At 48.4% G+C, this 26,480-nt stretch overlaps 2 protein-coding genes across 3 annotated transcripts in view; one reads left to right on the forward strand and one right to left on the reverse strand.

Moving 5' to 3' along the window:
- Positions 1-10,212, reverse strand: part of LOC126636135 (translation initiation factor IF-2-like) — a 51,279-nt gene extending 41,067 nt beyond the window's left edge. For both annotated transcript variants that reach the window (XR_007627903.1, XM_050308036.1), the window contains exon 1: positions 9,650-10,212. Coding sequence is in view for 1 of the 2 variants with exons in the window: in XM_050308036.1 (XP_050163993.1) it covers positions 9,650-9,966 (317 nt within the window). In the remaining variant the exon portion in view is untranslated. The remainder of the gene's footprint in view (positions 1-9,649) is intronic.
- Positions 10,213-10,424: 212 nt separating this feature from the next.
- On the forward strand, positions 10,425-25,184 carry SLITRK3 (SLIT and NTRK like family member 3). The gene is given in 5 exon segments (XM_050308027.1): positions 10,425-14,426; positions 14,428-14,654; positions 14,657-14,701; positions 14,704-22,800; positions 23,431-25,184. Coding segments are annotated over 4 exon segments (2,832 nt in total). The 5' UTR covers positions 10,425-12,531; the 3' UTR covers positions 15,369-22,800; positions 23,431-25,184.
- Positions 25,185-26,480: the final 1,296 nt, after the last annotated feature.

Raw genomic sequence — 26,480 nt, forward strand, 5'->3', positions numbered from 1 at the left:
AAATAATGATCAAGGCATATGAAGAGCTAGTGAAAGGTAATTATTGCTGTTATTGTAATTATTGTTATTGTTGTTGGTATAGATGGTGGTGCTGATCGTGATTCTTATCATTATTATTATTATTAAGAGGTTTGCTTCCAAGATCCCTATTTACCTCATCTCATCGTGGGATATCACTAACCTGGTGCCCCAATTTCATCTGAAAACAGCAGAAATAATTCTGGCCCACCAAAAAATCCTCCCATCTAACCCCAGCAAACACAGCATCCTGTGCTGGGGGATCCTCCTGGGAGCTCTGTGGCTCAGGATGCTGCAGATGGGCTCGGGGTGGGTTTGTGTCATGAGACTTTCACGTGACACTGCCCTTAGGTTGTCAGCAAAAGTCCCGCAGATTAGTGTCCCCTGAAATCTCCCTAAGCAGCTTTAATGTCCCTAAAATGTGCTTTATGTGGATCACCAGGAAGACTGCACGAGACAAAACATTAATTATTGGTTAGGAAAGCAGAATTTCCTTTCAGAATTCTGATGAACAGGCGCTCCCACACTTGGGATGCGTTGTGGAGAGAACTTCACTCGTTTTTTTAAAAGTCTGTGAAGAAAATTCAAAATGTGACCCCGCTCTAAAGTGCAAAATGAAAATCAGAAGCAAAAAGGCTTTTACCTTTCTGTGTAATTGAATCCAGCTGGCCTCCTTCTACCCTGCCTTGCAGTCATTTACAGATATGCAAATGGATGGGGAAAAAATGGTGCCTTTTCCATCTGCATTGCACACCAGAAAATCAGGCAGTGCCTGTGTTTTCCCAGGTGTTCCAGCAGTTTGGCCATTCTGCTGCTTTTTTTCGTGTTCTAATCCAGTTTAACAGCACAATGTGTTTTAGTCATATATTTAAAACAAAGCAATCAGTCCCTACCTGGACAATACTGGTGATGAATAAGGGAGAAAAAAGATCTTGCACTAAAACCACACGAAGTCCCAAAGCAGCTGCTGGAACAGGTACCTGTTTTAGCAGATGGGGTACACCCCTGAAACCACTTAGGTGGTTTCTTGGGATCTTTTGTGGGGAGACACCAAATGCTGGGTCTGCCTTTACGGCTTCTTTAGAAAAATAATGAAAACTGCCTGTTAAAAATAGTAACCTTCGGGAGGACTACATTAAGAAAGGAGCTGAATTTATTAAAAACTGGAGTTGTGGGTATGAAGAGGAATAATCACAAGTAGATTCACACACATTGGTCACTGGTTGGAAGCTTCCCTGTGGAAAGTTTTTGCTTCTACAGTACCTTGCATGGAGGGAATCCTTGGCACTCCCACGGTGTAAATTATTATTATTATTAATCCTTATGTTAGACTGTTTCCACAGTCAGAGTGACCTCTGTGGGAAAGGCCAGAATCTTGCTGGGTGGTGAAAGCAGCTGCTGTAAACTCATTTTCATTGATTTTTTTTTTATTTTTATTTTTTTATCTCAAAGGGTTAACACAGTAAAACATAATTAGCCGCCAATTTTCCTGGGTCAGCTGTATATTTAGCTTGAAATCTTAACATCCCCTTGGCTGCACCCTTTGCAGTGGCACCACATCACTTCAGTCTTCCACTTTCCCCCTTGATGTCTCTCAGCAAGGAAGGAAGGACAAATCAGACAGCACCAGCTTGGAAATATGTTCAGAATTTAACAGCTTGGTTGCTGCTGACCACCCAGAGGCCAGGTGTGACACATATTTATGGGCTTGATTTTCAACCAATATCCCTTCATTTCATTTATGAGTCCATTACATGTTTTATTTTGACAGTTCCACCGTGGTGTTCCTGCAGTCTCCTGGCCATAAACTGCTCACAGTGGGATGTGGAGCTTATTATTTGGTGTGTAGGCACTGAGCACCCCACAAGCTGATGAACTATGTACAATTTATTCATTGGATTTTAAGCCTAGTTAAATCAACAGCTAAAAGGAAGCCTTGCTCACACTCCCTGGAACTGCAAACATTTAATACTGTAAAAGTGGGTAGGAAATGCTGAGTATTGTTATGGGTTTTACATTACATTACACTAATACTTAGGATTTTATCTGTAGTCAAGAATCCCTATTCTCAGAGCTCATTGTAAGTCTACTTACATTGAGGTTTTGCCTAAAATTCTGGTTTCTGGAAGGTGACTACCCAAGAAAGGGGTGTTTCTGGCTTTCCAGCCAACTGGAGATAGAAGGACGGTACAGAGAGATTGAAAATGAATAGAAAAATGAAAAGAAAAGAACCCTGAAAAATTGAAGATATGCAGAATCATCCAAGGATGTAGCTTTGAAGGCACATGGCTTTGTGTATCCATATATCCCTATATATATATATATATATATATATAATTTCAAGATGATGATTTCAGCCCAGAGAGTTCAGAGCCTGGATATACAATGCTTGGCATATGACCTAGCCATGTATGTACTGTTGGCCTAGAAACCTTCAGTTCTTTCATGTTGCATTTTTTATAGCATTATTTCTATTGGGATCTGGTTCCAAATCTGTTTTTCTAATGAATTTTCCTACTGTCCTTAATGATTAAATACATATATATATATATATAAAGCAGTATAGTATATGATCACAAGCAATTTGTCCCTCAATATGAACAGCCACAGGAATGTAGGGTTTGGGGGATTCTCAGGGGATCACCTTCCCCATTTCTGAGCCACAGGAATTGTCCTCTGCCATTCCTGCCACAGAATCTCATCTGCCTTTTTCCAGGTCTCTTATGCCAGAGGCTCTATCCTCTCCATCACAAACATCCTCCTAATATTTGACAATCTTTCTAGCTACAAATTAAAACCAATTTCTTGTTCTCTCTCTGATGCTATTTATAGAGAACAAAGTATTCCCTTCATTTTTCAACATACTTTTCTATAATTCAAAAGGATTATCATCTCCCCTCTACTCTTCCATTCAGAACAATCCCAATTTACTCTCTCCTGACAGGTCTTACTTTCTAGACCTCTGATCCCCCTTGCACATGTAATGACTCTCTGGATGTAGCGATCAAAAATGGCAGTTTCCCACAGCTCCCTGTAAAAGAAATTTGGTGTTATATAAAACGGCAAAAACACTCATGAAAAACAGCCATTTTCCTCTTGAACAAAATTATATCAGACAAGGAAACAGGGAACTACTTCAAGTAGAGCAGCCACACTACTTGATTTCTGGTGGCAATTTCCGTTGCCCAAGTGAGAATGATCCCTGGCTGGTGGGAAAGACGGAGAGCAAGACTCTTCCAGAGGTCAGCTGGGAGCTGAAGGCTGGGGAAGACACACTCAGGTACTTCAGCTCGTTCTGTCTCTCACCATTTAGTAATTTTAGCATAATAAAAATTATGTCTTAAGTGGATGCTGATGTGTTAATGCACTAGAAACCCAAGTGTTATGGTATGAGATGTTAGAGGAGATCCACGAGTTCAAGACCCAAATCTCTTTCGCTGTTTTTACAGATGTGCATTAGTTCACAACTTCCATTAGAGGGAAGTGGAATCAGGGTGAGTCAGCTCATCTTGAGCTTCACTGCTGAGCCCATTTCACGTGAAAGATCACCTCCTGTTCACCACTGGGGCTACTGTAAGACTTGTGTGAGTGGCAGCAAGAGGAAAGGAGGGCAAGACTCACAAGAAGAGAGAAAGCATCATTGTCACCATCTCCTTCAGATCTGTTGAAATCCTTTCTCTGAGAGATTAAAATGACTGTCCATCTCTTTTCCCCTGAGCTGAATGAGGAGGTCTGGCTTTGTCTTAAGTGTCCTCAAGGAAGAATCAGTAAAATCATAGAATTGCCTGGGTTGGGAGGGACCTTAAAGCTTATCCCAGTCCACTCCTTGCCATGGGCAGGGACATCTTCCACTAGCCCAGATCGCTCCAAGCCCCGTCCAACCTGGTCTTGGACACTTCCAGGGATGGGGCAGCCACAGCTTCTCTGGTAACCTGTGCCAGGGCCTGCCCACCCTCACAGGGAACAATTTATTCTCAATATCAAAACTCACTTTCTGCCAGTTTGAAGCCATCACCCCTGGTCCTGTCCCTCCATCCCTTGTCTCTCTCCATCTTTCCTGCTGGTCCCCCTCAGGTCCTGGGAGGCCACAATCAGGTCACCCCGAAGCTTCTCTTCTTTGGGCTGAACAATCCCAGTTCTCTCAGCCCTTCCTCATAGCAGAGCTGCTCCATCCCTCTGACCATCTTGGTGCCTCCTCTGAACCATGCAAGGGGTGGTGCTGACAGGGAGCTTAGGAAAGGGAGAAGAGGAGGAACTGGAGAGGTAACAGCAGTAAAGAGAAAATTCTGGCACCACCGGACTGAGCGGAAGTGTCACCACTGACATCACTAAAAGCAGCATCGAGACTGATCTAAAAAGCAATTTCAGATATGAGCTTCTCTTTCCAAACGAGCAGTAAGTGCTTTCCTTCACACAGAAGTCAGCACAGCAATGGTGCTTCCTATTACATTTTAAATTGATTGGCTTTATGGCCCAGTCCTGGGGAGTTGCCATGGCATGATCTCGTCTGGCTTGTGTTTCTAATTCTGGCAACTCTAAATCCAGATGCCCTGGAAATCCACAGCACATACTGGAGGGTAATCTCCATTTTACTGTGCACAGGCAAAATATAGGAATTAGGATGTATGGAAGATTAGCACACAAGGTGAAAAGAAAACCAAAGTGGAAATTACAACAGAAAATGTTTAGATGTAGAGTGTGTGGGTGTAAAAAATAAACCACAATGGTTATTCCACAAGTGTTTCAGCTAAGAGAATTCCAGCACTGTTTTTTTGCATTGTCTAAGATTTTTCTGATGGGAACCAAGCAATTGCCATCTGAAGGTCTGCGATAGAGAGATTCAGAAAACACAGTTCAAAGTCCATGCTCTTCCTTTGTGTGCTTCGTGTTCATCCTTGTTTAGGGCATCAAAACCTGCAGTTGTGCTACCAGGTGAAAACAAGTCTCTGGACTGAATAAAAAAGCTTAAAAAAGGTGCAGTAGGTTGTGATAAAGAGGAAAGGAGGTTGTAGACACGTGGAGATTGGAGATTGGACCCTTCTCCCAGGTAACAAGCAGTAGAACAAGAAGAAACAGCATCAAGCTGTGCCAAGGGAGGTTTGGATATCATGGAAAATGTCTTCAGTGAAAAGGTTGTCCAGCACTGGAAGGGGCTGTTCAGGGAAGTGGTGGAATCCCCATCCCAGGAGCTGTTCAAAAAAGGTATCAATGTTAGGGACATGGTTTAGGGGTGAACCTGGCAGTGGGACTGGATGTTCTCAAAGGTCTTTTCCAATCTAAATGATTCCATGATTCCAGGACGTGGCTGTAGGGCTGCAGAACTGCCCGTGTGAAGAGCTGAAGAAGCCCCTCGCAGTGCTGCAGGATGGGTCATAGCTCCAGTTTGGAGGGAGGAGATCACGCTGAGAGCATCACTCTACCTTTGATCCACACCTGAAATCCCAGCTGCTGTCAGGGGAGGCTGTGCATGCCCAGCCACTGCTGTACAGCATCCCAAAAAAGGCCAAAGAGGAGCTCGTACATAAGAGGAGTGTGGGGATTTTTGACACTTGGTACAATAAATATCAGCACATTCAGAAACAAATTGTGGGCTTACGTGTCTGAGGTGGGAAAAAAGCTATAGCTGAGTCTGATTTACTGGGAGAAAATATCCAAAGCTGTTGAAACATTAGATAAAAAACTGATCTTGAAATGTCAGGAATCAGTGAGGATAACAGAACTGTCAATTTTGTCCTATTAAAACTCCCTTTTATTTTGCCTCCTTTTCTCTTTTATTTCTAATAACAGCCCATTAAAACTGCCTCACTCAAAATTTGCTGGTATTTGCTGTTCTATTTTAATACTATCTATTAGTTCTTCCCTCCTTTCCTTTTAATATTTACACATATCATCAAATACTGGGCAAAATTTCTCTGCTTAAAAAAAAAAAAATCCCATGAGTGGAAACCAATTACACATAACTTGTTACTGAGGGCATGGCTGGGCTTTCTGCACAGCTCCAGAGTCCCATTGAGTTTAAAGTAGCTGAGGACATTTTTATATTAGAAATAGTCCGTGCCAATATAATTGGGTGCATTGTTATTTCTTAACTTCATCTAAAAATAGCACATCAAAATCAGCTAGACTGGGAAAAAATCGGCAGCTATTCCATAGGTTAATAAATAACTGATAATGAAGTGACTGAGAAAAATTGTGGAGAGGAGCATGGGTTTGACATAAGAAGATTCTCCAGCCAGAAGGAATCCAGCTGGAAAAGCACAGTTTAAAAGTCTTACATTTCCTCCATTTCACGTGTATTCACCAATGCTTAAGCAGTCCAAATAATCTGTGCTTGTGCTTATGTATGGTGTGTCAGATACTGGGAGGGCATGGAGCAAAGGAGCAGTCAGAAACACCTGAAGGCACCTCAGGGGCACCTGAGCCTTGGCCTGAGCTCTCACAGTCCAAACACAACCCTCCAGCAACCAGTGAGACCTCTGCAATGACTTGAGGGAGACAGGACAACCCTCTGCATCCAATTCGGGTCCCCTGGAAGGGAGGCTGAACAGCAAGAGAGGTCATGGTCCCTAAAATACCACTGGGATGATATGATATAGATTTAACAGAAGTATTTTCTTCCAAAGAAGAACTATAGGTAAATTCCATCTGATGGTTTTATTTCTCTGTCTGTGTCTGATAAATGAATTAAGGAACAGAGAGAGAAAAAGAAAAGTGAAGCTCATAAGCTGCTTCACTAACTGGTACTCAGAGAAGACTCTCTATTCTGATTTTCCTCTATCAACATACTCAAAAATGCTAAAATTTCCTCATGAATAATTTATAATATACAAACCCAAGACTGTTTGAGAGATTCCCTAAAAAAAGTGGCGGGAGGGGAACCTCAATATTGAATACATTTATCTGAAGACACCAGACAAACAGAAATCTCTGGGAGACAAGTAAAGGGGTCAGCAGACCAGCGAAGGAATTTTAAGCTCAGCTTTGAGCCCAGCCCAGACTGATGGCACGATGAGGTGTCTGCCTCGTGCAGCCTCTGCAGCTGGGAGTGTTTCTGCCCAGGACCGCTCCCTGTGTGCTGGAGAGTTCCAGCTCTGTATTTCCCACAGCCCAGCTCTGGCCTTCCCTCCTAATTCCAGGATTTACTCTGCTGGGGCCCACAAAGGCAGGATGCCCCCTGGGAAGCTCTGTCTGAGCCGTGGGCTGTGCCCTGCACCCCGGCAGGGGCACAGGGGCATCTCTCCCCGGAGCACGGACTGGCAGCTCTGCCAACCCAGCGCATGTGGGTTTTGCGTCACGGATTAATCACATCCCAGCCCTGCTCGTGCCTCTCTGCTCCCCCTCCCACACTCGGGTTCCCACATGTTCTCCTGTCCCAATAATTGGCAGCTGGAGGCGACTTCCCTCCCCAGGGAGCTGGGGGTGAGTACCCAGCAGGAGCTGGCTGTGCCGGGGCTTTTAGGCAGGGATGCAGCTGGAGCTGTGTCCAAACCCTTTCCACACTCGAATCCAGAACCTCTAAACTATTCCCTAGCTCTGACAAAACAGAGAGAGCTGGGAAGCAGCTCCCATCTGTAATAATTACAAGAGAGTTTCCCTTGCCCTTGCACTATTTATTGCTTTTGCCCTTGCTATAGATTGCTGGAGACACAGAGACTATTAAAGCTCGGGATATTTCTTTCTGGGCAGGCAGAGCGAGCTTTGGAAGAAAACTCCCTCTTTCTCTCCAGCATTGCCACTTGTGTTGGAGAGGGAAGGGGCTGGTTCACACTGCAGGCTGACTGGAGCATTGAATGCCTGCTGTGCAATGACTGCAGTGGGGGGAACGTTCGCCTCCAGTGGAAAGGGAACGCTGTGAGGATATCTCAGAAAGGTACAATGACAGTTCAAGTATCCTTTTCCAAGTTGTGTCTCTCTCTCCCCCTTATTTTCACAAGGCTATCAGGGGGGAAAGGTGCATTTCAGTCATGACAACTGAGGCTGGGAAGAGGCAGCCGAAGGGCACCTGCCAGCTCCCACCCTGCTGAGATGCATCTCCGCCGACTCCACAGCTCCAGGATGGGGTTTTGCAAGGAAATAGCTCGCTTGCCAATAATAATAATTATCATTAATAACCGAGTGACGTCCTAATCTTGGTTACATCAGCTGTAGCCTTCGCTGGAGCTCCTGCCAGTCTCACTCACACCGGTCGTGTTCTCAGCAGGGTGTGTGGAGCAGGGACAGAAGGGCCGTGAGCTGCTGTGGCTGGAGGGAGATGCAGGGCATGGCCCGCGGTGACTCCTGTCTCCTGGCTGGGGGGACAAGAGGACACGGCCTGGACAAACCCTGTGAGAGCCTCCGCTGCGGCCAGCCGAGACTCCTCACCCCTCTGGGAAACTGCGGGGACGGAAAGGATGGAGCGGGAGGTGCGGGGTGATTCCTCTCCTCCCCTGGGGCATCCCGCGGGGCTGCCCCGTGCCACAGCCGGCAGAGGGGTGTCCATGGGCCCGGGGTCGGCCCTGCCTGCGGGCGGGGGACCCGGCGGGGTGTCCGTCCCTCCCCGCAGAGCCCCGCAGCGCTCGCTGATCTGCATTCCAGGGGCATCCCCCTATTCCCAACCCCCTCCTCACCCTCCCCTCTTCCAGCCCCTCTGCACAACCCGACGGCAGGAGCCCCTGGCAAGGATAACGAGCCATATTCAGCGGCATTTGGGAAAGTTGCAAGGTCGGGGCTCCCTGCCCTGTACTCCAGCCCTGCCCCACCACCAGCACCCATGGGGAAGGGGGTCTGCCCCCCAAAACACAGCGGGGTGCGGCGGGGAGCGCCCAGAGGTCGTTTTTCTGAGTGGCTGCAAAACCGCTGTGCGAGCTTGTTACAAGAACAAACTGTTGTGATTTCCCCTCTCGCCCTTTCTCTCCGCCTCCCCCCCCCATCCCTAAAGGGGGGGTGTCGGTGCACGGCGCCTGCCGGTCCCCCATGTCGCTCCCGCGTCAGAAAATGAATGATGCAGCAATTTAATTAGGAGGGAGCGGTGCGTCCATATTGCACCGGTGCAGGAGAGCTCTGGAGCCGGGGGAAAATGGTTCGTGTCCGCGGGCGCGGACGCTGCGCCCCTGCCCGCGCAGAGCGGCCCCGGGGCGGCGGAACCCCGCGGGTCCCCCGGGTCCTCCCGCCCGCACCCGCAGCTTTGCCCCTCAACTTTTTGCTACCGAGCCGCTGTTCCAGTTAAGTCTCCTCCCGGCCGGGTCACCCCGCGGTGCGGGAGGGGAATTCGGGTTCAAGGCGACAACCGAGAATGGCAAGGGGTGCGGGATGCCCCGGGAGTTCCGCGGCTCCCGCTGTGCGCGGAGATGCGCGCAGATGTGTGCGCGGGGATGGGCGGGGATGCCGTGTGCGTGTGCCGGGGTGCGCAAGGGTGTGCGCGGGTGCGGAGAGCGGGAACGCGCGGAGCATCGCGGGGGTCACCTCCTGCCCTGCCCGCAGCCCTTCCCTCCCGCCTGGGTGCGACCCAGGGGGCACCCGCAGCCCCCCGGCCGTGACCCCCATCCCTCTCCCGGCGCATCTCACCCACCAACTTTCGCCCGCGGGAGAACCCGCGCGAAGCTCCCTCCGCGCCCTCTGCGCGGCCCCTCCGCGCCCCGCGCAGCCCCGTTACCTGCCGGCGGCTCCCGGGCCGGGCGGGCACCGCTCCGTCCTCCGCGGGCGCGGCCCCTCCGCCCCCGCGCACACCCCGCGCCGGGCGGCAGGATGCAGGAGGTGCCGGGTCTCTCCCCCGAGGGGTTTGGCTTTGCGGGAAGCGGCTGGATCGTGGCGAGGCTGCGGGGCGGGAGCGGCCCCGGGACGGAGGGAAAGGCAGCGGGACCGAGAGGAGGTTGCGCTGGCGGCGGGGAAAGCGGGGCGACCGGAGCGGGACCCCTGGGCTGCTCCCCGCTGCAGCCCTCCGCTGGCACTCGCAGTCAGAGCAGCTTTCATTTCCTCCACACTTAGGCTTTCTTTCTTTCTTTTCCTTTTTTTTTTTTTTTTTTTTTTTTTTTTTTTTTAGGGGGGGTGTGCAAATTCTGCCCCATCCCAGCGGCTTTTTCCTCTCTGATTCTTCTTAGGCTTTTTCCTCCCCCATCTGCTCGTTTCCCACTTCCCTTTCTCTCCGCCAACCAGCCCCCTCCTTCTCTCTTTAAAAAAAAAAAAAGAAAAAAAAAATGGCAAGGCAAAAAAAAAAAAAAAACACCAAAAAAACTGTATAGTCAGGGCTTCCTAAATGCGCGCCCCCGACCTGGAGCCAAGCGCGCCCCCTTCATTTGTTCCCCTTCTTGAAGCTCATTTTCATGACGTGGAAAAGCCTGATCCAGGGCAACAACAGCACCACACACACACACACACACGCACACACACACACAGCCGCCCCGCACACACCGCACACACACACCCGCACACGGGGAGGGAGCGCAGCCCGCGCTCCGCCGCGCCCCAGCCTCCCGCTCCGCGCTGCCGCTGCCCGGAGAAGGCGGCGGTGGCGGCGGCGCTGGAGCCTGCAGCAGCCCCTCTCCTCCCTCCTCCATTGAGTGTGCCAAACAGCAGCTCTGCATCCTAAAGAAGATCATTGAGGGGCTCATTGCATTCCCAGCACGTTTCAGGCTTGCTTCTTTTTTTTTTTTTTTTTTTTTTTTTCCCTGCCTTTTTTTTTTTTTTTTTCCCTTTTGCCTCAGCTTCAGCAGGAGTAGAGAGACAGGGAGAGAGAGCCACAGAGAGGGAGAGGCAGAGAGAAACCAGCAATCTTTAAACTCGAGCTTTTTTTTTTCCCCCCTTCCCCTCTTTTGCTTTTTTGCTATTGTAACGATGTGCTAAAATCTCTCCTGCAAACCGGTAAGTACAACCTTTCTGGATCCTTTTGTTTCCGCCTAGGGTCAAAGACACCCCCCTCTTCCAAAAAGAAGATATAATAATCCTCTTTATTTATTTTTTTATTTTTTATTACAGCCCTTGCAGAAGAGAAAGAACTTAATATTTTGCAAAGGAGACAGAGAGACTGATACTGCAATATAGCTCTCATCTCTCTCCCTTCTCCCCAATTAGATGCTGGTTTTAATTGCAGAGGGTATTTCTCTTTTCGTGCTTTCAACCATCTCCTCTTTCCCACAGGGGAGGGTTTCATTTGCAAGTTGATCCTAAGGATTTCTGTTCCTCTGGCATTTCTCTCCCCTAAATGCATCCTTCTGCTCTTAAGTTTGTGGATGGGGGGCAAATTTTTCTAGTTCTTACACGAGGAAGGCAAAAAGGACCTTTTCTATTGAGAGATTAAGACTAAAAGCGACGATCGCTCCGAACGGTTCTAATGGGCATTTCAGGGATTCAAGGAAGGCTGCATCACCGCCGTTATTATTACCATCCTTAGCGTTCCTCTGTGCCCATACATTTAAAATATCTGGTGGAAGGAAGGGTGAAACCATATGTTGAAGGAGCTGCATCTCATTAGTGCAGCGTTATTTTCATCTGATTGGAGAAGAATGGTGTCTTCATTCGGGAACGTATATAGTAGGATAGCAAATTTATCGGCTGGTAAGTGTCAAGGTTTTGTGGTTTGTTTTTTTTTTTTTCCTCCACTTTTAGCTTTTTAACCGGGTCTCCTGCTTGGTCCTGGGGGCACAAAATGCCCTAATCCAAGGCAGGCTGAGCGTTTCAATCCTAGGTGCCTCTTTAGCTGTCACTTCCCTTTAGATCTGCTGATCGCATGGGCATGTGCTTTAGAAAGATTAATCATCTCTAAATGCTTTAATCAGCTAAAATGACTAATATGTGGTGTGTATTTATCTGATAATATACCAGTTGCATTAATTCACCGGCGCATTTGCGAGGGGAAGCTTCCCTTTCGCATCAGGGAGGGCTGTTAACCATTTACTCTGGTGAAGATGCTGTGGGGATTTCTGAGGGGGAACCGTTCTGCCAGGGACATCAGCAAACCCTGCACACTCCATGCAACTTACGTGTGGAATACATTGAGCCGGGAGGGAGAGGGATTCGAGGGCTGAGGCTCAATAACTTTGGGAGTTTGCATGGCTGCAGGATGGAGTGCGACACTGGAGAAATCTGCCCACCGGTGTTTCACTCCCCCCCCCGTAGCCGATGGGGGCTGTGATGGCCACAAAGCACCCAAGTGTGAGATCTGTGGAGTTGCAAACGCTGGTCCTACGGTGGAAATCGTGTAGAGAGATGCAACACGTCCATCCCGAGCGTGCTCGTGTTGCTGTGTGGGGCTGCATGTGCTGTCCTCTTTATAGGTGGCATTTACCACGGGGAGGGGGAGAAGGGAGGCTGCTATCGCGTGATGGAACCGTCTACCATCTCTTAAGTATAAATCAGGGCAAGGCTCGCCCATCCCACACCCCTGGAGTTGGTTGTGAACGTCTGCCCAACAATTGCTGAACTTTCCAAGAGCCTAACGCGAGTCTGGCAGGTAAGGGGCTTAAGTAAAAGGAGTGGGGCAGGGCAGAAACACTGAAATCTGCATTTTTCTTCCCGTTGCAGTTTTGTAAACACCAAGAAATGATGAAACCTTCCACGGCAGAGACGCTTCATAAAGGAAGGATGTTGTGGATAATTCTTCTAAGCACAATTGCTCTAGCATGGACTACACCTATTCCCTTGATAGAGGACTCGGAGGAACTGGATGAGCCCTGCTTTGATCCATGTTACTGTGAAGTGAAGGAGAGCCTTTTCCATATACATTGTGACAACAAAGGATTTATAAATATTAGTCAGATAACAGAGTCATGGTCGAGACCTTTTAAACTTTATCTGCAGAGGAATTCCATGAGGAAATTGTACACCAACAGTTTTCTTCACTTGAACAATGCTGTGTCTATTAACCTTGGGAACAACGCACTGCAGGACATTCAGACGGGGGCTTTTAATGGGCTCCGAGTTCTGAAGAGGTTGTATTTGCACGAAAACAAATTGGACATTTTCAGGAACGACACTTTCCTGGGTTTGGAAAGTCTGGAATATCTGCAGGCAGATTACAATGTCATTAAACGGATTGAAAGCGGGGCATTTCGAAACCTGAGTAAATTGAGGGTCCTTATCCTAAACGACAATCTCATCCCCATGCTTCCCACCAATTTATTTAAGTCTGTGTCCTTAACCCACTTGGACTTGCGCGGGAACCGGCTGAAAGTCCTTTCCTACCGCGGGATGTTGGACCATATTGGCAGGAGCCTGATGGAGATCCAGCTGGAGGAGAACCCGTGGAACTGTACGTGTGAGATCGTGCAGCTGAAGAGCTGGTTGGAGCGCATCCCCTACACTGCCCTGGTGGGGGACATCACCTGCGAGACCCCCTTCCACTTCCACGGGAAGGACCTGAGGGAAATCAAGAGAAGCAAGCTGTGTCCCATGCTGTCCGACTCCGAGGTGGAAGCCAGCCTGGGCATCCCTCAGCTGTCGTCCAGCAAGGAGAACGCGTGGCCTACGAAGCCTTCCTCCATGCTGTCCTCCTTCCATTTCACCGCCTCCTCTGTTGAGTACAAAACCTCCAACAAGCAGCCCAAGCCCACCAAGCAGCCCAGGGCGCCCCGGCCTCCCCCGACCCCCCGCGGCCTGTACCCTGGGCCCAACCAACCCCCCGTGGCTGCCTACCAGACCCGGCCCCCCATCCCCATCATCTGCCCCACCGGCTGCTCTTGCAGTTTGCACATCAACGACCTGGGCCTGACGGTCAACTGCAAGGAGCGAGGGTTCCACAACATCTCCGAGCTCCTGCCCAGGCCCTTGAACGCCAAGAAGCTGTACCTGAACGGGAATTTGATCCAGAAAATCTACCGCTCCGATTTCTGGAATTTTTCCTCCTTGGATCTCTTACACCTGGGGAACAACCGGATCTCCTACGTGCAGGACGGGGCGTTCATCAACCTGCCCAACCTCAAGAGCCTGTACCTGAACGGGAACGACATCGAGCGGCTCACCCCGGGCATGTTCCGGGGCCTGCAGAGTTTGCATTACCTGTACTTCGAGTACAACCTGATCAGGGAAATCCAGCCGGCGGCCTTCAGCCTCATGCCCAACCTGAAGCTCCTCTTCCTCAACGACAACCTGCTCCGCACGCTGCCCACCGACGCCTTCGCCGGCACCTCCCTGGCGCGCCTCAACCTGCGCAACAACCACTTCCTGGCGCTGCCGGTGGCCGGGGTGCTGGAGCACCTGCACGCCATCGTGCAGATCGACCTGAAGCTCAACCCCTGGGACTGCACCTGCGAGCTGGTGCCGCTCAAGCAGTGGCTGGAGGGGCTCAGCTCGGTCAGCGTGGTGGGCGAGGTGCTGTGCTTCACCCCCGAGCCGCTGGCCCGCCGCGACCTGCGCTCCCTGGAGCTGGCCGCGCTGTGCCCCGCCGCCCTGCGCCCGCCGCCGCCGCCGCCTGCCCGCCCCCGCCGCCCTCTCGCCGCCCGCGGCCACCGGCGCGGCCGCCTACGAGCTGCCCGCGGCCGCCGCCGCCGTGCCGCTGTCCGTGCTCATCCTCAGCCTGCTCGTCCTCTTCTTCTCCGCCGTGCTGGTGGCCGCCGGGCTCTTCGCCTTCGTGCCGCGGCGCCGCCGGAGGAAGCTGCCGTTCCGCGGCCCGCGGGCGGAGGCGGCGGACCTGGGCGCGGTGCCGCTGCGCTGCCCGAGGCTCTTCCCCGAGGCGGCGGCGGCGGCGGCGGCGGCGGGGGCGGGGGGGCACCGGCGAGCGGTCCCCGGAGAAGGCGCCCCCGGCGGGCCACGTCTACGACTACATCCCGCACCCGGTGACCCAGATGTGCAACAACCCCATCTACAAGCCGCGGGAGGAGGAGGAGGCGGCGGGCGGCGGCGGCGGTGGCGGCGGTGGAGGTGGAGGGGAGCCGGCCGAGCTGCTGCGGGGCGGCGGCGAGCGCGGCTTCGCCCACCCCGCCGCCCCCGCCGCCGCGCCGGAGCCCGGCAGCAGCTACCGCACCTTGCTGGAGAAGGAGCAGGAGTGGAGCCTGGCCGTGTCCAGCTCGCAGCTCAACACCATCGTGGCCGTGCACCCCCAGCACCCCGCGGGCGGAGGGCTGGCGGCGGGCGCGCTCGGGGCGGCGGCGGCGGGGGGAGCCCCGCGGGACCGCGACCGCCCGCCGCCCTGCGCCGTGGGCTTCGTGGACTGCCTGTACGGCACCGTGCCCAAGCTGAAGGAACTGCACGTCCACCCCCCCGGCATGCAATACCCGGACCTGCAGCAGGACGCCAGGCTGAAGGAGACGCTCCTCTTCGCGGCCGGCAAGGGCTTCCCGGACCACCAAACCCCCACAAGCGAATACCTCGAGTTAAGGGCCAAACTCCAAACCAAGCCGGATTACCTCGAAGTCCTGGAGAAGACCACGTACCGGTTCTGACCGCCGCCCCGCCGCCCGCCCGGCCCCGCCGCCCGCGGGCAGAGGATACAGCTGTGCGCTCTGCCCTGCCAGATGTGCGCGCTGCGGGGCAGGGCCCTTCTCAGATCAGTAATCGACGAAGTGCCTTCGCAGACTTTTGCCAGCAGATGTTAATCAATCATTATTTTTTATACTGAAACTGAGACTTTGACTGTGCCATGTCATAAAGGTATATTATTATTATTATTATTATATTATTATTATGGGGGATCTTTGTATTGATCCTGATTAAGTAAATTCTATGTGTGTGTCTCTCTTTTTTCTTTTTCTTTATCTTTTTTCTTTGTTTTTCTTTATTCTTGTCCTTTGTTTTGTTTGTTGGCTTTTTTTTTTTCTTTTTTTATTTCCGTTGCGAGTAAACTTCCTTGATATTTTCCCTTGGAGGGGAGGGGGAGGGAAGATGGCATTTTGTGGCTTGCTTTCTTCTTGCCCATCATGGCACAGATTCTGTACATTTATTTAAAAGAAAACAAAAATGCAAAGAAGCAAACGAGAGCGGTTTGCTGCATGCCTGGAAACTGCAAGAGGGGAAGGGAGGGGAGGGTCTTGCTCGAATGTCTCACTCTTGTCTCTCTCCCTCCCTCGCACGCACACTCACCCTCACCCTCCCCGCCACCCCGGCCCCTCCGCGCAGGGCGGCAGCGGGGCCCGGGGGCCGCGGGGGGAATCCCGTGGGCTGGGGGGAACTCCCCCCCGTCCTCCCCGGAGCCGAGCAGCCCAAAGGATGTCACCACGTGGCGCACACACCTAGGGGATGCTCAGTGACACTTCATCATGACGCCATGGTTTTTTGGAGGACATCCGCACTTTCCTAATAAAAGCAACATGCAAATATACAGAAAAAAAGGGAAAAAAAAAAAAAAAAAAAGCTACTGGGCACCTCTCACTAACAGCTTTGTAGGAAGCACTTTTAATGTTTTCTCTCATGCACACATACACGCACACACACACACACACACAAAGGTACAACAATGTGCATATATTTATTCTGTAATTTCAAGTGAATATAAATTGTAAAGGTAATGTTTAATCATTGTACAGTGATGCGTCTGGTATAGCTTTCCTAATAAAACGTTTTGAAAAACAATGCATATATATATATATATATATACAACCCCAAATATATATATATATATAGGAATACAAAGCTTGAACCTGAAACTTCAGCTTCCCCCACGGAGATTTCCTTCCCTCCCATAACCTTGAACGCTATTTTATTAATAACAGTTCGATGCACTGTGATGTTAACAGAGAAAAAAAAAAAACCTGTACAGCGTCTCTTGCCAAGATACCACCCGAGACTGTCACAAATCCGATTTGCGATCTGTATCCCTGCTGTGCTGTGCTGATAGTTAAAAATACCGGGAAAACTGGGAGCGCATCCCTCCGGAGCGCTGGCTCCCGGCCTGCTGGAGGCACCGAGGCTTCGCTGGGGTGTCCCCGCAGTCCGTGCGGGGCTGAGCGGTCAAAACGCGCAGGAGAGGGGGGGTGAATTAAACCGCAAATTCCAGTTTGGAATGGGGCGGTGCGATCTGGAAAGGCAGCGTCCCTCCCCGCTCCCGCCTCAAGCGGAGCGAGACCAAAGACGATCGGGTTGCCCTGGCCCCGGGGCAGGTCCCGGGTGGTATCTTGCCGCCGTTGGTGTGTCTGTTGTCCCCGGTGTCCCCACCCCGTGTCGCCGCCGGTGCGCGTCCCCGCGCGGCCGCCAGGTGGCACCGCCGCTCCAGCGCTGGGGCGGCCGCGGGAGCGCGCACGGAGCCGCTCCCGGGGCCGCCTCTGGAGCCGCTCCTGCATCCCCGGCCCCTCTCCTGCCATCCCACCCCGCCCCGCTGAATGTACCCCCGGGCGCCTTATTCCGGGGCGGGGCACAGCCCGTAGCTCCTCAAGTCCTTCAAATAGCGATTTTTATACAGAAGTATCCAACCTGTTTCATAAATATAATTTGCCTGAGCAGCGGTCCAGGGTGATGTATCCGGGTGTATGGAGGTTATTCCCCCCGCTGAGCTCCAAAGGTGCTGCCCGGAGCGCTCCTGCCGCTGTCCTGAGGGGAACGGGATTTGTCATCTCCCCCTCCTTCCTCCCCCCCTCCCAAGGTCACTCTCCCGACCATCCACCCTCCTCCCTCTGGGGAACAGCTCGGTTTCACCCTGCACAATGCGTTTTAGCAGAGATAAACCCATTAATACTTGTTTTCCCCCCCAGTGTCGCTATTTACAGCTCCAGCCAGGATGCTCCTGGTAGGCTTTTTGGGTCCATCTGTCTTGGAGAGTCATGGTAGTAGCTGTGGGAGTCTGGAGACAGAGGGACAGCTCCAAACGTCTGTAAACCCAGCATCACCTCCATTACATCAGTAAAAAATGTTACCCATCCGAATTTCTTCTGTTGAGTTGATACTGTGTTTTATCACTGCTGCCTTCAGCTCTAACCCCTTGGGGTTGGTTCATTTGTTCTCTTTGTTGCTTGTTTTTTTTTTGTTTGCTTTTTTTTTTTTAATGGATGATAGAAGAGCATGCACATGCTAAAAGTATGAACCATGCAAGTGCAAAGGCCAGATCCTCCTCATCATAATTGTAATAATTACATCGATGAGCCTACATGCAAGTAACACGTGGAGCTGTATAAATCAGGTTAAAGTACAACCCCCAGTGAGAGTGGTGCTGTAAACATTTGGCAATGTCACCAAACCCCCAAGTGTTCATACTTGTATCCAAACAGAGTAAAGCCTGTTGCAAATAATGTTTATATTTTAATTAAACTGCAGAAAGGCAAGAGAATTTCAAGGTAACTATAGGCAGTAATCTCGCCCGCGGACGGTGAGCAGATCTATTTATTCAGTGGAAAATAAATTTGTTCTATGAGAATGGAATTTTGTATTAAAAGAGATAATTTTTGGCTTATGCTGAGTTATTTTTCTTTCCTTGCGTAGGAAACTTCCTTTTCCCTGTGCACTGAGATGATTTGGGGACGAGTTGCTCTGGAAGTGTTGACAGTATTTTAAAGAGACGATTCGCTTTGGAATTGCTGACAGTATTTAAGTGTGATGTCTAAAGGGTGTTTTGATGACTTTTATTTTGCTGTTTCATTGTGCTGAGCTGAGGGTTGAGGGGGTGGCAGCAGTGCTTCCCACTGCAGGAAACTAAAGTGGATCCCTCACCTCTGATCTGTGATAGGTGACTCTTCACATGCTTCAGCCTGGGTTACACCTAATTATTAGGGAGTATTAATGCTAATTATATCATTATCAGCAGTATTCTTGGTAGCATTCATGATGCTGGGAAGGAATCAAATAAAGTCAAAGTGATCTGCAGTTACATTAGAGCTGTTTGATGGGATACTATTTTAAATAAATATTTTTTTAGCTTATTTCACTGCTGTAAAAGTACCTGGTGTTGGCCTGAGCAGTTCAGCCTCTGGGGGTGCTGGTAGCAAAGTTTTCAGCATGTGTTTGGTCTGTTCACTCATTGACTATATTGAAATTCTTCCTACAGGTGGAAAAGAACAGCAAGGCCAGGTAAGTTCCCAGTCAATAACAGCTGCACACAGGGAAATGGAAAGGATGGTGCTCAGTTATTGGTGCTCTTTTGTATTTCCTGGATATTGTCATTGATGTCACGGTCACACTGTGCCCTGGGTTAAAAGATTTGCTTGGAAATTGCTTCATGGATCTCTTGGGTGTATCAACAGTGAGAGAAAGTTGTTCATTGTTACGGTATGAGTAATAATCTGAATTTTGGGAAGCAATCCAATGCCTGTTGCAGGAAGACAGAACCTGAACTGCTCTGGTTAGATGGGTATTGAGAGTGAGAACCTCATTTGTTATGACAGTCAGCGAATTTGAGTTAAGCTGTGATAGCTCAAGATTTTGTCAGAGACCTTTCCAGGCAAAATCACTTTTGAGTGTGGCTGATTTGGTTTTAAGCTCGAAATGGGTGGTTTTGTTCAGCTGATGTTCTCTCTGTGAACTTTTCCAGCAGCAGGACAGAAAGGTCTCTACAAAATGTCAATCTGCAGTGCTCTACATTTCTGGAGAACTCAGGTGTGCCAGTGGCACTTCATGAGCTCTGTGCTGCTTCCACTTGGTTCGAGTAGCTACTCCAGACGAATGAGACCTGATGATTTGGGTTTAGGTGGAACAGAAATGCTCATATGAAAAAAAAAATGGTGTAGAATTTGGCTGTAAGTGTGGGAGTTCATTGCTCAGCTACATCACTCAACCACAGGGTACGACTCCTGGCAGAGCTCCAGCCACTTAGGTGGGAACTTGTTCCAGGATTGCACTTCTTCCAGAGGCATTTGCTTTTACAATGTGGATTTATGTACACTAGGAAATCAGGCTGCTGTGCACGGCATATTCCTATTTTCCGAGTTTTCCTAGGCTTGATTCTAAATCTGGCTTCCTCATAGCTGGGTTTCGCAGTGAATTTATGGATGGATGGATTTATGAATGGGTGACACAGTACAACACAGTTGTTCTCCATGGAAGAAATGTAAATCCGCACAATATGGAGCTTCACGACAGCTTTTTGTACAAAAATTGCTGGTTTTTAATACTGATATGAGTGGAAATGCAGTTCCATTTTCCAGTTCTTGAAATATTGCTGTTTTGATTGGACAGGTGTAGCTGTGCCCCAGTTTGAAACCTGTTTGAGCTAGTGGAAGAACTGGAATGTGCCTGGAACAAACCCTTGAGTGGGGATGGGCTAGAGGCCCAATTCTGCTCCCTTGGAGCCACTGTTGAAACACCACATTTTGCTCAGTTTTAGTCAACAGACTTGAGTGAAGAGCAAAAGCTGATCTCAGAAAATTACAACACACATTAAGTGGATTCAAGTATGTTGAGACAAGTGCTCCCTGTAACTATTTCAGAATAAAATGAGTCATGGCACAGAGAAAATGGGTTTGTATCAATTTAGTAATTTTTCTGATTGACCTCACTCACAAATTAATGCTTTTGATTTTAAAATAAGAACATTTGCATCAAGACAAATTAGTTTAGACCTAATGTCATTGGTAACCAACTAGCCAAGAAGATTATTAATGTTACAATTGCAAATTATTTGAAAACACTTTATTAGTATTACTTTTTACTTTGAAAGCAAGAATATTAACTATTCCAACCCAGGCCATTCTGTGATTCTATGATTAACAGGCGCTGACAACTTTGTTTCATAGAATTATTCTTAAAATACCTTTTCCTTCATCCTTATAGTTCCCCAGTTGTAAAAGCAGGTGATTCTCATTTTTGTTGAGGTTGTTTGGGGCAGTTTGGGGTGTTCCTGAGGAGAGCATTTGCTTTGCTACACACAGGGTTCCCCCAGGAGGTGAAACTTTCAGGTGATCTTTGATCACTGGGACTGTGTTTGGGAAACGCTCCCCTGTGGTGGCACTTTCTGTTAAATTGGTTGACGCTGTGTTTTTCAGAATGGTGTCAGGTGGATCATTTTTGGGCAAAAATGACAGGAAAAGGCTCAGAGGAGCAGAGCCACTGGCATTGCTGTAGGAGTGCTCTGTCCCACATTCACGCTGGGCAGTCCCTGCAGGGTGGATGTTGCATCAACCATTGTGTTTTTTGAATGTTAAGGATGTTCATCTGAAGTGTGGGGTTATTTTTAGGCGTCACGAAGATGTACATGATATACTCAGCTGTTGGGTGCCTGGAAAAGAATAGATACAAATAGAGGGCATAGCACGACATAAAATATGAATAACTCGCTGAATCTTTAATGTCCATTTACTTTTTCTAACGTCTTTATTTCTCTACCAGAATTTTCTAAGTCTCTCAGAGATATCCTATGAGTCCTGAAGAAATATTTTAGGATAGCCAAGGGTTGAATCTCTCAGTATCTGGGAATTCAAGCAAAGGCCACTTGTTTTTGTGGAGGAATATCCTGCCCATGGCACGTGGCACAGCAATCTGGCACCTTGCTGTAGCGTGGTGCCAGTGAGGGAGGTTCTCTGCAGCAAGGAGATTTTCCAGGAGGGCCTGAATGATTCCAAACAGGGGTTCCTGAACTGTGATAAATCACTGCTGGAATGGAAAAGACCTGAGATGTGCTGCTGCTTCTGATGGCACTGCCATCCCTGCTGCTGGTGGTGGCACCTGGCACCACTGCCAAGGGGGGGACTCCTGTCACAGAAACCCTAAAAAAAACAACCAAGCAGCCAAAAAAAAAAGCAGAGGAAATGTTTGGGAGTCTTTGTCCTGCAGGGACCATCTCATCTGAAGATAATGACTTTCTCCAGATGTTCCAGTGGCATTAATATACTGTTATGGGATTGTTATGGTTTTTTTCTTTCTTTCCTCAGCTTTGCTTTGCTTTTCCAGAGACAGTACCTGGTTTAGGTGTTAAAGAACTGCAGGAATGTGTTTGTTGATATTTTTTCAGACCAAAATTGTTTAAAACTAAGTCTGTCACAGCAGACTGTCCTAAACTGAGATGAGTTTTCTAGAAAGCTACAAAAACCTTTGGTTTTGTATTCTCCAAGTTATTATATGTGTGTAAATATATATATATATATATATATATATATATATAATGTCCATTATCTGGATAACCCTTGAACCGAAGTCTGTCATTGAGCTTTAGTTTTGCAAATCAAAGTTAATTAATGGTTTGTTTGTTGGTTTTTGGTTTTGTTTTTGTGGGGTTTGTTTGTTTCGAGGTTTTTGTTTGTTTGGGGGTTTTGTTTGGGTTTTTCTTGTTCTGTGATTGTTTGGTTTGATTTTATTCTGAGTATGACTGGAGAGAGGGAAACATTGCAAAGTGTGAAAATTCTCATGAAGCTATACTTTTTAATAGGGCTTCTAAATGTTAATATTTTTCTTTTCTTTGGAGAAGGAAGGAGTTATGCTCAAAAGAGTACAGGCATTGCCACTCAGCTTAGAGCTGAAATGTGTTCACTCTGCCGTGTCCTGAGAGTGCCCAGGACAGTCTTGACTCAAAGGGAGGTGTAAGAAATTCCCACTAGTGAGATTCCAGGGTTGGATTTGTCCAGCTAATCTGCTCCACCCTGAGAAATCCGGTCCCTGGGGTGCTGCACCACTGGAGGGACTGGTCCAGTGTGCACAGGGAGCACTTAGAAAAATCATGTTGTAGCGTTTTGCTGAAAAAAGGAGCTTTTAAAAAGCTGGGAATTTAATATTTTGTCTCTGTTTTCTTTAGAAAACCCATCCAGAGTTTTTCTGGTGCTGTTAAACTGCCCTGCAAGGGCACATCTGATCAGCTGTCCTCAAAGCACTGCTAAAATAGATGTGTAGCTAATGCATTTTTCTTAATTAGAGAGCAATTTCGTGTGGCATCACTTCTGTTATGTTTTCTTGCAGTGATCCAAAACCCCTGGCTGCTTTGGAAAGTGGATAGTATTGGCAAGCAAAGAGATATGGCAAGTAAAGGTATTTTTTTAGATCCAGTTTATGTGAGTGTTTTCTTCAAAGAAAGGGCGAGTCACAGCTATGGGCTCCTCGTTCTGCAGCCCCGAGGAGGAGTAAAGGCACTGGTTAAGGCAAAGAGTCATCATTTAATCTATGGTTAATTCTCCCCTTCAGTTTTAAAGCAATAAAGTAAGAATTGTGGATGTATCTAATTTATATCTATAAATATAAATAGATATATTCCTGCTGTGAGCACTGAGGGGCTGTGACACTACAGCCTGGAATGCTGATGGAGGGGATGACAGTGGCATTGCTGGGAGGTGGGTTGAGCTGTGACAAGTGGGAGCTGTGCCACGGCTGACAGTGCCAACGGCACCTGAAAGCCAAGTGCCTCTCGCTGGGGTGGAGGCAGTCAATGACAACAGGAAAACCTTACTGAAAACCCTTTAGAGCAGTGAGCAAATGTCTCACAAACCCCTGTTTTCCCTGCCTTTGGCCCACGTTCTCAACCAGCCTCCAGGTCTTTGGCATTCTCAGCTCCGACCCCTCTGCATGCTCAGACCGACCACAAGTTCTGCCCCCTCTGTTGGCACATTGCCTGGAGTGGGGACCAGCTGAAAACGTGGCTCTCTCTGTTGGGTTTCTCTGTAGAGTGATGTATTTGCACCTCAAGACTTCCCTCTGCACCGACTGGATTGCCCACCTGTAGCCTCCTCCCGAGGTTGGCCCTGGCGGTGCCACGGGCCCCGTGCTCCGCCAGCCCCTCCAAGCCAACCAAAGCCTGCTAAAGCCTTCAGAGCACAAATCCCCCGGGGCAGATGGATCCCAAAGAGCTGCACTTCAGGGACAAAGAGGAGATGCTCCTAGAATGAGTTGCTGACAACTCAGAGAAGGGGTAACTGCCTCCCGTGTCGTTACTTCTTCTGGAACGGGGAGATGGAATGTTGTGGAAATGCTGACACTGGGATTGTACAGTGTATGCACATATCCTGTGTGTGTATCTAAGTCTGTATCTATGCTGTTAAAGTGTAGAATTGGATGGCTGGAAAGTTCTGGGGTGAGTGTTCAGGAGCATGGCTTGCTATGGACTGTTATTAAAATATGGGCATTTCGGTAACGAAGCTAAAAATAGCCACTTTACGACCTACATTCCCAATGTAGGTCAGTGGAGGCACTTCTCAGACATATTAGCATTTTGGACACTTAATCTTAGCAGCATATTGCATCTCCTAGAATAGGTTAGTAGAGGCAAGGCAGGAGGAATTGCTGCATCTCGAGTCGTTCCGAAAGGTTGCCAAATTTCTCGGGAACCAGAGCGGCAGAATAATGAGGATTATATTTAATTTGGGATGGAGAGGCAACCGTGGGGTGTTCAGCAGAGGCAGCTGGGATCATCTTGGCTCTGTGGGGGAGGGAGAATTTATAACTCTAGCTAGCTAAAAAGCAAGCTGTGTGTGCAATTGTGTGTATATATATATATTTATATATATGTATATACAAATCTGTGTATGTGTATATAACACCGTGTGTATATATGTACGTATGTATATGCTTAAAAATGTATAAAATGTGTATCTATAGATATGTATACATTTATATGAATTTATATTTCTCTATATAAATAGTCATGCAACTATGGGAACTCACAGTTCAGTGGTGTGTCCTCTCTCCTTAAAACACAACAAAAAGCTGCTTCCATTAATATCATATTGGCACAAGTGTCTTAAGTTTTCTTTTCTCCTTAGAAAAGGAGTGGTGCTTGTGGCTGAGCACAAGCCTGGAAGGGTTTGACACTTCCAGAGGACTCAGAGTAAATCATTATCTGCTCCACAGCTGTTCTGCATTTGTGACATAAAGCAGTGGCCAAAATGACTCAGGGCTGGTTTCATAGTGGGTTGTTGACTGTTTGGAAGCCTCTGTTATGCTCATGGAGTTTTGATGGTGAAATGTCTGCACTGATAATTATTCTGATTGCTGTTAATGCCCAGCTAATGCTAATGGCTTGAATAGAGGAAAAAGGATGAATTTTCTGCTCTAAAGTAAGTTATCTGAAGTCTGATTACGTTGATTCAGTGATGTATGGATTTCCATTTAGGGGCAGGATGTTGGGCTGTAAATCAAGAATCTTAGCTCAGTGAACATCTAGTTTGGGATGTCTTTTATGTTGTAATTGATTTTAAATCATTTCAATTCATCATCAGAACAAGCTATACCTTAATTCATGATAAGCTCAAAGGATCTCTCAGCTGGAAACCCGTTCATGTCAGGGTGAATTTTGCACTTGTCTTCAGTGGGGTTGAATCAGTTCAGAGAGTTTCATTCAGCGCTGGCGAAAAAAGCAATCTGGTAGCTGTGCAACTATTAATTCAAACTGTAATTTTGCAATAAAAGCAGCCTAAAAATGACTTACTAGTTATGTGTTCTATGGCTACAACACCTTTCTATCGATGTGATGTGTTGGCTTTGGGTTTGATTTTGTGTTGCTGGTCGTTACCCTGAGTTTTGCCCCGACTGGAGCTGGAAGCGGCTCAAGCCCCTGGAGTAACACACCATAATTCTGCAGCTGAAGGGAAAAGCTGCAAAGTAATGATCCCTGTCAGCATTCCTTAGGCTGTCTGCCCGGAATGGTGGCTGATTGCTGAATTGCCACATGTGTTGTGCTGGGATAAATGTAGGTCATGGTAACGTGGATTTGTCAGGAGGATTTTGGCTCCCTCTGCGCAGCGAGCTCGGGGTTGGTGGTGCTGCTGCACAGAAATGCCCCTGTGCCTCCACCAGTGACCAGGCCAGGGCTGCCATGGTCATTAGGGCAGCGTGGATCTGTCATGCTGCCAATCTGCCATCGTCTGCAAACTGTAATGTGATTAGAAAAGAAAAGAGGGAGAATGGATTATTCCTTTCTGAGCCCTCCGCTTCCTTTAAGGCAGAAGACAAACAAACACGAAATATCACAGAAATCAAAACAAATACCCAGTGGCTCGAAACATATGACATTGAGGGAAATATTTCTTCTAAGCTTCTTGATTGTGCTTTGCCTTATTATTTGGTCTGGAGGAAATAAGCACCTTACAGGAAAGTGCTTCCCAATCTCGTTTGCATAAATGTTACAGTGAAACTCCCTGTGATATATAGCTGCCTGTTCAAGAAAATAGGTCATTTCCATACAAATGTCATATTTCTATGCAGAAAATATGCTGAATTCATATAGTATCTTCCAGCTAAAGCAATCCTTTTGCTGGTTTTGTGGTTTCAGCACATTTGCCTGAGTGAAGGCAACCAGAAGAGGAGCAGAAAAAATGATTATTTTTTAATTAACTCATGGAGGCCTAATGTCGGGCTAAGCACTTGAATGCAGTGTCTCTGGGGCACACACAGGAATATCATCCTCAAATGGCTAATTTCTCCTTTTAGCAAGAAGCACCAGGATTTGAGCAGAGTGAATCACAAAGCTCAGAGAGCCACTGCTTTGCTTGAGCATCTGGAGACTTTGGGAAATAAGTTTGTCTGATGTCACTTGTTCAAGAAGATGCCTCGATGTCTGTGTGCTCAGGGGAGCAGCCATTCACACAGGAAAGCCACAAACTGAAGCCAGGAAAGGAGTGGTGAGGTTTGCAAATCTCCTTCTGCTCTGGGGCAATCTCTTCCTCGCAGGACGAATTTAGTCTTTGGTGAACCTGGTCTTGCTCTGCTGCTCTAAAAGA

Source organism: Myiozetetes cayanensis, unplaced genomic scaffold (assembly GCF_022539395.1).
Source record: "Myiozetetes cayanensis isolate MyiCay16 unplaced genomic scaffold, myiCay2020 scf13, whole genome shotgun sequence".
Lineage (NCBI taxonomy): Eukaryota > Metazoa > Chordata > Aves > Passeriformes > Tyrannidae > Myiozetetes > Myiozetetes cayanensis.